General features: G+C 28.4%; 1 protein-coding gene across 3 annotated transcripts in view; it reads left to right on the top strand.

The window, feature by feature from the left end:
• Positions 1-2,400: 2,400 nt before the first annotated feature.
• LOC132948434 (anion exchange protein 3-like) overlaps positions 2,401-16,758 on the top strand; it is a 59,769-nt gene continuing 45,411 nt past the window's right edge. The window contains exons 1-2 of one of the 3 annotated variants that reach the window (XM_061018884.1): positions 2,401-2,622; positions 11,546-11,833. In XM_061018884.1, the coding sequence (XP_060874867.1) occupies positions 11,768-11,833 (66 nt within the window). In that variant the 5' untranslated portion in view covers positions 2,401-2,622; positions 11,546-11,767. Of the gene's footprint in view, positions 2,623-2,674; positions 3,433-11,545; positions 11,834-16,758 lie in introns of those variants that run through there. The other 2 variants (XM_061018883.1, XM_061018885.1) reach the window with 2 other exon arrangements.

The following is a 16,758-nucleotide window of genomic DNA, read 5'->3' as shown; positions in this document are numbered from 1 at the left end:
ACATTTTCAGCTTTTATAGGTATCTCATAAGTAATTCATAATGTCATTAAAAAAAAACTAAAAAAAATAAATTAACACAATTTTTTTTTATAGTTATTTTAAGTTTAAATTTGGACGAAATTAGATATTTAAACGAAGAATAACGATTTTAGTTATTACTTATTTTGTTGTGATTTAAACATATTATTATAATAAAGGCTGACTTTTAGACCGTCTCTGCTATGAATCGTTTTTCTTGTACAATGATATTATATCATTGAATTCAAATGTAACACCATGTCACCATCCATTACAGTAGCTCACTTGTAACCTACTGTACAGTAGAGCATCCACGTTTATTTCAATTCAGTTTTTGATAATAGTGGTAACACTGGAAATCCATCTAGTTCAGATGATTCAATTAAGAATAATATTTCCTAAAGCCTTTCAAGGTTTGTAAGTTTTGGTATTTGGCATTAGGATAATGAATTTTTGTCACTTACTACTTCAATATATTGTTTTTATTAATTTGTTAATTTAGTTATGTAATATAATATAATGTCCCTACCTACGTGGCTACGTCTATATTACATTTTCAAGTGCTGTAAGACATAAACAATTGCCTTTATAAGTTCGATAGTGAATATTATTTACAATAAAAATACAGCCATAGTTATCATATTATAATATAATAGGAAAAGGCACTCGTTTGAATGCAATCTATTAGAATGTCAATAAAATTGTTCAAATAATATATAAATATCAATTAATAAATATGTTAAAAATTTGTTTAATCTTTAAATAGGTACCTAGTACTCGAAGTAGTAGTCTGGTAGCCATATATTAATATTATAAATAAACTAAAATAAATGTTGTTGGAAAATGTATCACTTATAATTGGGTGATACACCTACATATTTTTGTGATATAACACCTTTCTTTAGATAAATAGCTTGTAACTAATGCTTGGTACCTAAATAAAAAAAAGATTTTTTTTTTGAAACTTCTAACTTGTTTTTTAAAATTAATAATAGGTAAATTTGAACATAAAATCTACTCATATAATAATATAGGTATAAGGCTTAACAAAGGATACAAAGATACACAATAGTGCGCTATAAAGATTTGTTTCATGTTCATGACGTATAGGTGTATAATATTGACGTGTAATTTTGTATGACGTACAAACAAATTGGAGAAACATCAAATTGAAATAATTATAATTTACGTTGACGTAACAAGGTAAATAAATAGTGGGCTTTATTATTATAATTGCATAGGTACTTTAACATTATATGAATAACATGCGATTGAAAGTTAATATGTAAAATATGAAAATGGATCAAGTTTAATATTAGAAAGTAGGATAGGTAGGTACTATAAACGATTTAAAAATTTGGATATACCTTAGATTCACATATTTTCTTTCACACTGATATAAGAGAGATATAACAGAGAAGTTTTAGTGTTTAATAGTGTTTAATAGCTATTATATGTGTATATACGTATATTTTATAATTATATATTAGACAATGGATAACAGTTAGAGTAAAATTTTAGAAGACCCATAATCATTGGTATCATTTATAATTTTTCCACTTGGGCGAATTGGGCTGCCAAGGAATGGTTCTATAGAAAAGTGTCATACAACTTTAGGTACCAATATTTTAATTTATAATAATATAGATACTCAAATAGTGCACACTTATCATGTCTCCACAGGGTATTTAACACTTAACCGTTGTAGATATACCACATGCATATTATAGTAGGTACCTATAGAGTATAGGTTACTAATTAAGTCCTTGCATGAGATATTCCTCAAGCCTAATATCTATACCTAAGAATTTAAATACTTTAGTAGACTTTAAACATATTTCCATCTATTTATATATTAAGAAAAGCATAACTAAAGAATTTTAAGATCAAACAGTCGAAGTCTCACGAGACATAACTGACAGTATATACCTATTATAGTGCTTAGCTAAAAGGCAAGAGGCATCTGTATTTCATTCTTGTTCTTATGATTTGATAACGTTTCTCTTACCTATTAAATTCAATAAATAGTATTTATTTTCTAGTGAAAAAATATGATAACAATTTTGAAATACTTCGGTAGGTACTTAAAAAAAATGTTGGAGACTTGGAGTCAAGCCACCTGGTCCTAATATTAGATCTGTTGATGAGATTTTACTGGTGGATGTTCGCCATTCGGGTTCCATGTAAACCACTGACCATTGCAACAACGTTTTTGGCAAATAATAAAAAATACGTTTTGCGTCGATAAAAATATTGTTTGTAGTACGTGGCGCGGCCCCGGGGACGTGCCGATAGTCACGGCATCTGGCGGACGGTGTGAGTGTGTGATCGCCTCCTATTCGCAGATGTCATTCGCATGGCGCGAGCGCACTCGCATCACTGTCGAAACGTGTCGATCGCAGCCGAAGACTCACGAACATCCCCTTCAGCTCCGGCGCTTTGAGGAGTGAGGACTGAGATCCCCATTCACCCTTAGCATAAACGAAACCACCGTCCGGGGACTACCACCAACCGCGCAACCACCTTTCGAGACGCACGATTTCACCCCGCTGTGTCGATCGCATCCACGTTAAACTATTACTATTATCATCATCATTACAATAGGTAATTTATAATAACGTAATATCACAGATTAAGTACCTGTATGAAATATTATATTATATTTATATAATCTGTTACGCCCTATGATATTATTATCTCCTCGCACGGCGCAACTACGTGAACAGCACACTATACATGTCCGCAGAAGTTATTTCGTTTCGTTCGACATTGTTATTGTTGCGATTTTGTTTATATTTTTATTTCCATACCTCCGTTGTTTGGGGCGTACTATGCGCGCCGTCTTTATTCGAATTTTGACGAAGTATTAGTAGAACAGTACAACGTACAGCCGTCGCCGCCGACAACAGAATGGAACGCGACCCGACGACAACGACCGTCATCGTTGCCACCACCGTCGTAGCGGACCGGTCGTCACTCGTCAGTCAGTCGGCGTCGGATGGTTGTACGCGTTTCGTTCTCCGCAGTCCACGCGCAACACACGGCACGCGTTTTCGTATTTACCACGACGGCGAATAACTCTCTTCCTGACACTCACTCTCTCACTCTCATACACACTCTCTCCACTCACTCTTTATACCGCTTATTCTCACGTTTTTTTTCTGCGGTCCATTATTGGAACCCGGCCGTACGTGTCCTTCCATTTTGTTAATAAAATTATCATCGTCTTATCGATTCGATTGTATTTTTTTTCATAAAAGTGTTATCTGTATAATATTATAGTGTCAACGTATTTATTTTAATTATTTACATATTTTGTATTTTATTTTATTAACTACTCACCTATATCTAGTAGGTAACTATCTACGTATCTATCTACTTACCATCATCGGAGCCAACAAATTTCGTTTTGGGGTACGTAACCGACACAATACCTAACAAAATATAATAAAATATCAATATCTTTAAGCAGTCCCGTTCGTGTATGATTGCTTTTTTTTATCACCTTGTTTCCATTCCCCGTCTCCTAACCAGATGTCATAGCGGCCAAATCACATAACTAAGTACCTACACATATCTGTATCATGTCGATTATTCTGCACGAAAACATATCACATTATTTTTTATCGTTTTACAATTACATTCTATAATATAATAATTTGCGAGAAGAAATGTTCGGGTGGTTGTTCTGAAAGAAGGATTAGGCTCCCCATGACCCCTTATCGACGTTCATTCTATTTAAAGAAAATAGATTTTTGCACTCTTGAATAAAATCTATTCGGTTCCTAAACCAAAAAAAATCGAATTTTTTCAGTGTAATGATATGAACTTTCGTCAAACATCAACTATCTATTTGTTTAAATATTTATTTATATAATTCATCATCTATAATGTGCGCTATGTGTCACTATTAAACCAGATTTTACGAACACGTTTATATAATATGCATCGCATCGCACATGACACAATATTTTGTTATAATCAATAGAACATAATAATATGACACCGAAAGTAAAAGTGTTTTTAAATCATATTGTTACACAAGATTGTGGTAAGCATGTTAGTAGTTATTGTTTTAATTTCGTACGTATATTTTGAGTATACCTACTTACCTATAAGTCGAATATGTACATAGAACTCAATGGCGTAACCAAGAAAAAAATTAAGTGAGCAAAATAATTCATTAATCAAAATCAAAACCCTGGCCCTCCTCTCCAGTTTAATATGTTTAAATATATTTTTATTCTATTAATACCTAACTCTTTGTTCTTACAAAAGTCTTAAGACTTATTTTATGGTTTAGAAACAAATTGAAGGTATAGTAATATAAGTAGTTGTCTAAGTATAATATAATATTAAGCACATAATTCGAGCTTATTAATAAAAATGTTGGTATATCTGAGAGGGCGAAATGATATCTTTGCCCTCTCGCAATTACATCACTGTGTTGTACATCTATAGAAACACGTTAAAAGGTATGCGCACAGTAAAAGAAATCCTTTTTATCGTCTTCAATTTGCCGCATTCTAATAATTACGTTCTACCTGCGACGCGTTTACTGTGTTTACGGTGTTTTATACGTACCTATATTATTCCTACGAAATGGGATTTGTTGTACGAATTTTGATAATATTCCTTGAATTGATTCATTGTTAAGCCTTTTTTTTTATCAATCTGTAGATTGTTTTACAATAAATGTTCTACTATATTTCATGCATAAATATTAAACATTATTACAATTTGTATTAATTTAATTACATTTACAGTTCTAAAGCAAATTAAAGTGAATTATATAAATATTAAAAAATCAATAATATTAGTAAAAATGTTAAATTTATTTTTATAGCCAAAACTTCAAAAGTATTTTGATAAATATAATATCATGTATAAAATTGGTTTTGATGACTGTCAGTGCCGGTTTTTCCAATTTTCCGAAATTCTATAAAATTTGAAAATTATATTTTATGTTTTAGCTCGTGTTTTATAGTTACTACATTAATTATAATACTTTTCCACTAATCTATAGCTCGATACCTATTTAGGAGGGGAGGGGAGGGTGGTTGATACGGTGTATAATATCGACTAAAATGACTTCACAGGAAAAACTCTCACGCCCTATAGAACAGTCGTATTTCATTAATTTTAATTTTATTTAAAAGAAGAGAACTTTTCAGGTTGGATAGTAGGCCGAATTTTCGTTTTACTTTAAATAGTGGTAGAAAAATACGTTTGAAAAAGAACAAATATTGTGCATTGTTCAAATGCATATTTTAGCTTCTATAATTTTAATTTTAAAAATAGGGCTTTGATCCAACTTGCAAAATGTTTTATTATTTTAAATAAAAAAAAATTAAAGAAATCCAATTGTTCTACTGGGCGTGAGAGTTTTTCCTGTACGACAGGTTTTTGTACTAAGAACCGCACCGGCTCCGCGCCCTTAAATCAAATAATTGGCAAGAATGTTGCGTGCCTCTCTATTATTATTTTTTGAATTTCAATAAAATAACAACCTATACAACTGTTAGTGATATTGTTAAAACGCGTGCATATAATATTTAAACGGTTATTTAGTTATACAATAAATAAATAACATTTTTTAAAAGTTTTTGACAGTTTTATCCTACGCATGGGAAATGGGAATCTATTACCAAAATCTCTTTAGATAAACTAGTTAAATTTTCTTATTTAAAAAGTTTTTCCACGAAACTTTTAGAGATCTTCTTCTATATGACATGAGTTACAACCACGGACTAAAATATAATGGACTGGGAACGAGCAGCTCATCAGTGGCATCGAAAGTATGTACAAGAGACAAATGCGGGGATCGCAATCATAATTGAGAGTTTACAGCGCCATCTGTATAAAACACGGACTGAGATACAAAATGTGACGCTAAATAAAACCACTGGTAGCGCTGAAAACATTTAATTATAAGTGTTGATGATAACAGAGGAACCTTTTGGGGGCTGTCCCCCGTCACCCGCCCACCATGTCGTTTCCAGTCCATTATATCTTAGTCCGTGGTTACAACTGTGCAAGTACGATATACATTCATAATAGGTATTACAGAACGTATTAATGTATAGTCAATATCTATATTCCTGAGGTGCTAAGTTAATTTTTTAGAAACTAAAATCGTTAAGTTTTTATTTTGATTGATATACGAATATGAAGATGCTATTGGATTTTAAATTATTTGTTGTTTTATCTGTATTACGTATTTGGGTTGAATGGTAGTGCATAAAAAGTTTCATATGACGGTTAGTATCGACTTTAAATAGAATTAATCTATTAACTCAGAAAATTATTATTTTTATTTTTCGCGTAGTTTTAATGACAACTAAATAAATAAATATATAAAGCAAACGGTACATTTCAGTTATTTTTTTTAATTCTACCAAACAAATTATAATAGTCCTTAATTATAAAAATTCAAATTTGAACGATTATATTTAATATTATAATGCTTTCTAAAATTATATATAATATATATTTATTTTGTCATAAATTATAATTATTGTAGACAATATTTTACTTGTAAGTTTAAAATGTTTTTATCAAAATAAAAAAGCCAAAAAACATACAAATCTTAAGTGTTGGGAACTAACCCCTAGTGGCGCTCTATTAAAACCGCATTCTTTATACATTTTTTATGTCTGACGATAGTTTTTCTTTATACGCATATAGAAACTATTGAGAAATAACATCTTAAAATTATCTATTATCTTGACTAGGTTGTCAGTCATGAAAGGTGCTATAAGACAGTTTTGAAGCACAATTATTTTTAAAATAATGACAATAATAGATACATAAATTATAGAGGATTATATTTTTGAGGGTTTGATATATCGGTTTTATATTTTATTATTATTTGACTTTCTAAATATTATTTTTTTTGTACATTTAAATGATGTTTAAATTTGGAACAATATTTAGACAAACCGATAAGCCATCAAAAATATTAGTTACTACTTGTTATTTTTGTAATGAGTGATTTTATTCAAAGATTACTCAAAACATTAAAAAAATTGATTCTGCGTAAATGCGTTTCATCTATGATGCGCTTTGGCCAGAGAGAAAAAACAAACAGTGCATTGACACCCTTTTAAGGAAAAAACCTATAAATTAAAAATTAACAAATTAATTATTTTGCTTCGTTATTAACCGTCTATAAGTACCTACACTTTTTAAGTTCTAATAAAAGAAATTAACAGCTCCTTGAGCTCTTGAGAATTTAATCTTAAAGATATTTCAATGTGTTAGATGTCATTGTTCATAATATCGGTGTTGAGTGTAACTTAATTATATTTACGTGTAACAAATACTGCAGAGATTGTTCGATTATTTCCTGTTATACAATTCATATGACGTTATATTTATAAATATATATTGCTCTACATTCCGGACTTATAATGCATTGGATTTCTCGCAAAATCGTTTCTATCTAGAGTAATATTATTTATTTCAATGAATATGTGATATACCAACGTTTGCAGCGGAAATTATAGGGATATAACCAATGGCATGCGTGGGATTTTTTAATGGGGGGGGGGGGGCTTGAAAATTAATAATTACAATTTTATTTGTATTTTGTCTAGTCTAATAATTTCAGACGTTTAGGTGAGGTATTTGAAAGAGATTGTAGGTATACAACTTCAACTTCTCAACTTTTCTAGTAGAAAAAATACTCCAATCACCAACTTCAATGGAGATATTTGGTAGAAATTTGTTGGAACTAGTTGCTACTTTTAGAAAGTCGAAATTAAAAATTGTTAGTACTTTTATAATTGTAAAAAAATTAACTAAAATTTCAATATTATTATTTAAAAAAATGTTTGGTAACCTTGGTTTGACCGTTTTCGATTATAGATTGTTTTTGAATAATTAAAGTTTTTTTAAAAAATGTTTTTTTTGGTCAAAAAGCTTAATAACTTTATGCAAGGTTTCTCATAAGCTTTTATTATAGCTAGCTATAAGATCATTGAATTCAAATTTAACACATCCATTACAGTGACTCGACATCTAATGTACAGCAGAGGCGTTCCAACTATCTAATTTTTTTTTTCATATATTTAGGCTTAGTTAATCTGTTTATATGTATATGAATAATTTACGTTCTTGTTTACCAGTTGACTATACAGTTGAAACTTGATAAATATTTAAAAAATAATAATGTGGTTAATGGGGGGGGGGGGGGTCAGCCTGTTAGCCAGCCCCTCTCCGTTTCGTACGTCAGTGGCCATAACGCTGTAAATTGAACAATCTCACGCCCTCATCCGTGCCGCTGCGATGACGACGTTCTGCGTAAAAAAGATTTTCATTATTTAAAAAAAAAAAAATAATATATTTATATATTATATTAGTAGGTAGTCAACTTGTAAAGTACAACTGAAGAATAAAAAAATTTAGCACGCTATTAGACATTTTTCCTCTGCAAGGAAAATTGAGGAATCATATATATTTTATTTTTATTGTTGATTTGAGTTTCTATGGTGATAAGTAAATCGTTACGCAAAATCAGTTGGAAAAAAAAAAGTTGTATCCACTCTAAAACATATCCAATTTATGTTATACTTTATTTTTTACTTTTGTGGTATATTGGCTGTCTATGGACATTTTCCACAAACAAATAGACACCTATAAATTATAAGTCATAACATAGATAATAACATTTAGGTACTAATATATTATATAGTTATGAAAACCATACACAATATACCCAACTAGGAAATATTTTTGTGAAGCTGAGGGGTCACAAATTGTAACTTAGGTACAATATAATATGTTTAATCTATAATCTATATGTATAAAAAAGTAAATATTTCTTTGTTGGTCCTCTATAGACTCAAAAACTGCTGTACCGTTTTCAATTAGAGTTGTGTCAATCGATTAATTATTGAGTTTCGGAGGGAGTTTCTTGCTTTTTTTTTCTGTACTCCAGGTTTTTTGGATACATACTAATTAAAAATATAAAATATAAAAATAAACATTATACATTTCGGAACTTAATTTTCTTTCAAATTTTTACACAGTTGACTGTTAGACTAGTATAGGAATAGTAGGTTAAAAATGTAGTTTTGTCGTTTTTATTTTAAATTTATGTCATATTTTTTTTTTCAAATCAACGTTATGGCTGGCACTGTTAAACACTTTATTATTATTTTTTTCAGAAATTCGAGTATTTTGTATTAAATTATTTTGTAACTGTCATTATTAAACAGTCATCGATAATATTATATGATAGCCATGTCTAAAATGATGAACAATAAAACATTAATGTTAAAATATACCTAAAAATATGTTAGAAATCTATTATGGTAGTCGACTGTCGTTAATATTAAAAGGGAACGATAATATTATAATATTAATAGCATGAATAAATGATAGACACATTTTAAAATGGTAAATATTAATATTCAACTCAGATATAAAAAGAACTCGGATATAAGTATGTAACGTACAAAACCCCGGGAAATTCGAAATGGACCTTTTTTGTAGTTATATCTTTGAAATACAACTAGTAGGTATATTATGCAGGCATAATTTTACTTTTGCTACTATTATTTTATATATTTTATTTTATTTTACACAGTGTATGGTTAAAATAAAAATTCATCATTGGTGTTAGGTATTTTGAACCCCAAGCACCGGCCCCTCTTTATGATGTGACTGAGAATTTAGCGCCCGAAAAATTGCCCCTATGAGACCCTTCCTAAATATACCACTGGTAAAAGGCAATTGAAACATTTTAGTTTTCTTTTACATAAATTAAGTGTGGGTTACTACTAATTAGGTTAAAAGGTTCCTGGACCATATTCTTTTTAGTCGAAGGGTTATATCGGGAAGGTCTAGGGAGAATAAATTGGATATGAGAAAATTTGAATGATTGAGTAGTTTATTATAGAATCGTTTATAGAATTTAGATGCTTGATCGAGGATGGTCATTACGTTGAAAATCAAATCTTTAGTTCAACTTAGTGTAACTAAGTTAGGCAGATGAAAATGTTTAGGGAATTATGAAAATTATGACAATAATTGCTAATCACGGAACGAAAAGAAATCATTGCCTAAGAATTTTCATATTTTCCGTGGTTTATAAGGCAATATTATCACTTTCTTACTCTTATTAGTTTTGAAAATATAAAAAAAATCCCTTATCGACTATGTATATTTAGCTTTAAAAATATTAAAATGTAATGTTTAATAAAATATTATAATCCTGCATTTATAAAACAGTTATTTATTTAAAAACATAAATATAGTTGTCAACTGATTTTAGATAGAATTACTTCGATTAAACTCATATCTACTATTCTATCTAAAGCCAGTCGTGTACTATATGTGAATATTCGTTAATCGTTGTGTTTATGGGTTTTATGGTTAAGTATTTTATCATAAAATGATTATTTTCACTCTCCGTCACTCGTGGTTACAAAAAAATGTAAAAAAAGTGCTCAACGTATAAATTAAAATATTTAAAAAATGTATTATATTATAAACAAATTGATAAAAAATGTCTTGATTTTGTATTGAATGTTGATTGATTATTTATTAAGGTAATAGGGTTATTAATAATTATGTAAGATGAAAGTAATATTTAAATTAGAATAATTGAATTAAAATATCTAAGAAAAAAATGGTATGGTGATATGTTTAGCAATAATATGGCATCATTGCCTAATATCGTTAGGAAACGATAAAATGTACTAAGCAATGATATAATTTCCTTCCGTTATTAGCAATTGTCATAATTTCTTAAATGTCTAATTTTCTTTTAACATATCAATTATACATACAAAAAATAATACACATCATTGTAAAATCAATACATTCATCGCTCCGCTTAGAATTTGAAATCACATAAAAAGAGAATGGTTAATAAAATAAAATTTTTTAAATAGTGTTTAGAAAATTAATTAAATTTATTACCCTTAATTAAATTTGACTTAATACAGGCTATAATATAAGCTATAATACAATTTTAATTTTAATTATACTAAAATGTTGAGAAAATTTTTTAAGGGCTTATTATTTGTACTTCCACAATAGGTGACTATTACATACAGAGAATGATTGTATCTAATATTAAATGATCTCTTAGCGTTTATAAATAAAAAATGTATGTTAAGGTTCTTAAAATGCTGAAATTGTACTACGTTTAAACATTTTTAGAAATAAGAAGTAAATATTTTCAAAATATATAATGTGGTAAGTTGTAACATAATATGTTTGTGTGACTATAATAAGTCTCTTCAATGCAGTATTATAATAACACTGACGTTTTGCAAAGTAATGAGTAATGCACATTGATCAACACGTTACTGTGTAAAAAAAACTGCAATTATTTGTATTATAACATACCTAGTACAAAAGTGGTTCGTAGTAATAAATCTTATGTCAATAATTATAATGTATAATATATCACTGTATGTTTCACATATTACGATTTCTCTTATTAAAATGTCTTAAAATAAAATTGTAAACGATAACATTTAATTATAATTCATGTTGTGTATTTATTTTATAGTGAGGTACTTCATTACACCAGAACGGCACCTGTAGTATCTGGACCACCGGAAGGGACGCCGGTACAGCGATCAATGAGTTCGACCTATCGGCCAGTAAGGATAGGACGAGCTCCAAGAAAAAAAAATTCTCAACGTATACGATTTCAATTTTGTTTTTCGTTTGGTAATATTGTGCACCAATTATAAGATTCATAAAGGATACCTAAATATTATTTCCCAACATGAGCGCAAACGAAAAGAGACACAGGACCCAACCCAGTGCATCAATGGATTACGCGAATATTGCTGTGAGTGTTAAAACTATGTATTTATCTTGTATGAATTAAAAAAAGGTTATCGTATATGCGTATTTATATATGATAAACTCGAAAATTATTAGTATTATTATTTTACGACAACGTGGCAGGGGACGTCTTTATAATGTAATATAATTTGTATAATTTTTAGTAGTCAATGGCCTTAGTTTCCGTGGCTTTTTCTAAGTAATAATAATACATATATATACATACATAGGTACCTATTTATATTAAGTATATGTAATAATAATATAAAACACAATTTAAAAAAACATTTTGGACGCCACATATACTTATAATTTATATATACCTAATACAAATCAATATATGTTATATACCTAAGAGAAAAAAATATACAGAGAATTAAAATATTATAATTAAGAATATACATTAAAAAAATAATTGTAATTATTATAACAGCAACAGCTAATGGCCGTTGTCACCAAAGTGTTGTTTTAGATCAATAAAAAAAAAAAATATACAGAGATATAATATTTGCTTCAAAAATAAAATAATATTTAACACTAGCTTATTGCTTTTAGCTGATTGACTTAAAGATTGCAAATTAATGATAAAAAATAGAATATTGGCTATGTCTCGAATCGAATTGAATGAAAGGGTATTTTAATAAATACTAAATAGACATCGGTTGTGTTATAATAGTTTGTTGACTAATCAGTTTAATTGATTATGCAATTTTCATCATTAATTGTTACATGATATAATTTTATGTGATTCAATAAAATAGAAACATAATAATATTATTGATATCCATAAATTTCTTCAAAAAATAGTAATAGTTAAGAAAACTTATTTTCTGAAGAGTTATATTATAACCTTAAACTATAATACGTATAAGCTAATATTTTCTTAAGTAGACAAATTAAAACTTAGTTTAATTATTGAAACAATTATAGTTTTATTCCTTTAATTTAACAGCGAAGCTCTAAATTAATTCTAATTGGGTATCACGCAACTATTAGGCAACAAAAGGAATTTTACATCGAAAATATGTTTATGAGTCAGAACGTAAGTGGTAGAATAATTAGCGAATATGTTTAGTATAAACGACTAAGTGCGTGTTACTGTTAAAATATATTTGATGTAGGTACAAATTATAAATTAAAATTGTACATAATATCATACATATAGTACCTATACTGAAATAAATATTATATATTTTTCTCTAAAATAGTTAACTTGAAAGGATGAAAATACATATTTGCTTGCAATGCTCATTTTTTTTATATAACTTATACAAAATATTCGTTAAAATATGTACAAAATACTTTTGTTATATATTTTTCTTGCACACGAGCATACATAGCATATGCTAGGTATTTGGGTGGGTGAACAAAATGAATCGCGGACCGTGGTCCATTCTTATTGAGTCCCCATCATAGGGATATCCAATAAATGTTTTTTCCACCTGGACGCTTCAACATTGGCGTATGTTTTTATCTTATTTTTCTCCATTTCACTAAGTTCCTAAGTTTTTCTTAGTTCTAACTACCCCTGCTCATAGTCGATTAAGTGTTTTCTATGCCTCATATTTTATGTTTTGTCCTGGCGATAGGCTTTCTATTGTTTATATCGGTTAATTAATCATAAAATCTTGATACATTAATTTCCTTCCATATTATATTATTCTGTTTTTTTTTGTGTTGTTTTTGTGTTGTCTCTCTTGTACTGTGCATAAAACTTCATCTCGATTTGAGACGCATAGATTCAGCAGTGTACCCGTAAAGTGGATGTATTGCATCCTGCATTTGTATCTTTCATTTTTGGTTTTCGTAGACCTACGTGTGTCCGGAGTTGTTATTCCATTTTAGGTATAAAGTTTATATACCTCTGTTGATTTGAGGCAACCTGTTGTGGTTCTACAAAAATCGTTGAGCGCTACATCAATATTTTTCGGATGTGCTGCTGATGCCTACCAGGGGTGCGTTCGAATATGAATAGTTAGAGTAGAGTACGTTTAGTTAGAGTAGGTTAGAGTTAGAGTAGAGTTGATTTTGTTATCTTCGTAGATAGGCATTATTATTAGTGGAGTTAAAACAACCTACCCTCGGGTCAAAGAGTTAACCCGGAGTATAACAACTCGGCGTTACCGAACGGTAGTACGGAGTTAACTCTGCGTTCCCGAACGAAGTTGGGTAACTATTTTTTTTATAGAGTTAACTAGAGTTGAGTTTTCGAACGCACCCCAGACTGGACATGCGTATTCAGCGGCTGATAAGCTTATCACTATTGCTGAGGTTTTCAAGGTATTTGCATCAGCTCCCCATTTAGAATTCAAAAATTTCCACAGTATGTTGTTTCTGGTATTAACTTTGGCTCGAGTATTCTCATCGATTTAAGAGGTAAAACACATATTATAAATAATTGATGGAAATAATTCTTTTTATGCGCATCTTGTAGTATTTTTTTCTCGAAATGTATTTGTAAAAATATTTTCCTAGTTTAAGCCATACAGAATCATTCACGACAGAACCTTGAGATCTTGTTATTATTGTTATATACGGTACCGCTACCACATATATGAAATACAATTTTTGTTCCTAAGGAAAACTGTATGCCATAAATATTGATTTTGTATACAATATACAATATTGTTTGTTTAGAGAATTTTTACAAGGAAATAATGGTTCTGCTGAAACATTATATTTTGTTCTTTATAATTTATAACTAACTTAGTTTTAGGTAATTAAACATACCAATATAACATATATTATATGTAACTATACGGTATTTAGATGTTTATAAAATGTGTTGTGTATAAAACAAAAATTGTATTGAGAAATATTACCTATTTACCTGCAGTTATTTGTTGTTTTATTATAAATAAACACAGAGCTCAACATTTTATATTTATAAATGTAATTAAAGGAATTGTACTATAAATGATAAAGGAAAATTGTATAACTGCATGTCTACATATATTTATACGCGATCTTTTCGTAGTATATTAATTCATATTCTATGAAGCATATTATGACGTCCAACAAAAAGTGAAGTATGACTTTAGTACTCGTGACATAATACATAATTATAATTATATGCAGGTACTAAAAATATTAGAGATTGATCTCAAGGACAAGCTTGTTTTATACAAACAAAAAAAAAAATGAAAATATTATGCAAATGTATAATCCAATTACCAAACAAGATCCAGGCGTAGATTACTCGTCTTGCTTCTTACACATCGCCGTAGGATAGTAGTTGTGTTGAGATAAAAAAAAAATTAAACGCAATGATAAATCAGTAATCATTGCATATGAAAAACTGTTCTTAAATTTTCAGCGCTTACGGACATTGTTTTTAAATTGTTGTCAGTAGTTATTTTTTTATGATTCGTGAAATAATTGATAGTATCAACAAGACAAAAAAATACCTTTTTTTAAACACCATATCTGTTTATATTATAAACAATAAAAAAAACTATAAAACCAATTTATTTCTCACTTTATTCAGGATCTAAAATATCATTTATGGACAATTTTAAAACAGCTAGGTATCACAAATAAAAAACATTTATTGTTTTACAGTTTACTACCATTATATATATCGCAAACGTAATAGGTATTCAGTACATTCGTATTGTATTGTACAATATTGAATTTGAAGGTCGATTTCTAGGATAGGTACTTGTTTATTCGATTTTGTTAAGTTAAAATGAATATTTCCTATAATATTTAATTTCATTACATATAGGTATATTCTATACCATATACACGATACGCATAGTGTATAAGCATATAATTATATAATTATATAATTAATCATTTATTATGTTCTATAGGTACTATCGGTATTAATATGTATTAATAATTTATTACCAATTAGACATAAGGTCTATAAAGTATAGTTTTGTTAATTTTAAGTTTATTATTTATATGATTTTTAAGTTGTATATAGTTTAATAATTAATATACCAAGTTAGTGTATATTATTAAAAACTTGTATAGCATATTATTATATGTTTTATACTTCAAGGAAGTATATTATAAATTGTAATTACATAATTTATATAACCATAGAAGTTATTAATAAAAAAAAGAATTTATGCATATCAGTGTCCAGTACATTTCTGAATTAAATTCAATTAATCCACATTTTTTTTAGAATAATACATTTTTTTAGTAAATTATAATGAAGTTAGATAATATATTCACTAGGTATTTAATATTTTATAGTGAGTACCTAGTTAAAATTAACAATGATTTAATTCATTATAATATGTTGGTGGATATTTTTTAGGTATTTTGTTTCAAATATTTTTATACCTATTCAGCATACAATTTGAGAGGTTTTGGCAGTTATTTTTAATTAGGACTTATGCAATTTATGGTTTTCTCTATTGATTTAGTACAGAATATAGTATTGTTAATTGATGTTTTTTCTATGTGGTATAAGTGAAACTCGCTTAATATGTCAATTGTATGTAATTTTTATTTATAATGACTTAAAAAAATCATAAAATATAAATTATATATATTATATAGGTACACTTAATCAATTAATATTAGTCGCGTTATATGGTATAGTTTTAGGTATCGAGTGACCATCATCGAGTTGATCACTGTAATGGAAGTGTTCAATTTGAATTCAATGATAAATAATTTTATACGAAAAACGATTCAGAGTGGATATAATAATTATAATATTATTTTGTATAATACCTATAACTTACTATTGTTAACTTATAAAAGTCAATACTGATGTATTGTAGAACGGTGTAAATAGGTTCGTGGTATAAATGGCTTGAAATTAAACTAAATATTTTGAAAATTTTACTGTGGTTAGTAAATAATGATATTATAATATGTTGCGGGGAAAAGTATCAGAACCATAAAAATAATACTTTTTGAATTATAATAAACTAATTTAAATCGTTTAAATACCCAATAACGAAA

This window comes from Metopolophium dirhodum, chromosome 7 (genome assembly GCF_019925205.1).
Source record: "Metopolophium dirhodum isolate CAU chromosome 7, ASM1992520v1, whole genome shotgun sequence".
Lineage (NCBI taxonomy): Eukaryota > Metazoa > Arthropoda > Insecta > Hemiptera > Aphididae > Metopolophium > Metopolophium dirhodum.
The sequence above is the reverse complement of the archived record's forward strand: the minus strand, read 5'-3'. Positions and strand labels throughout refer to the sequence as shown.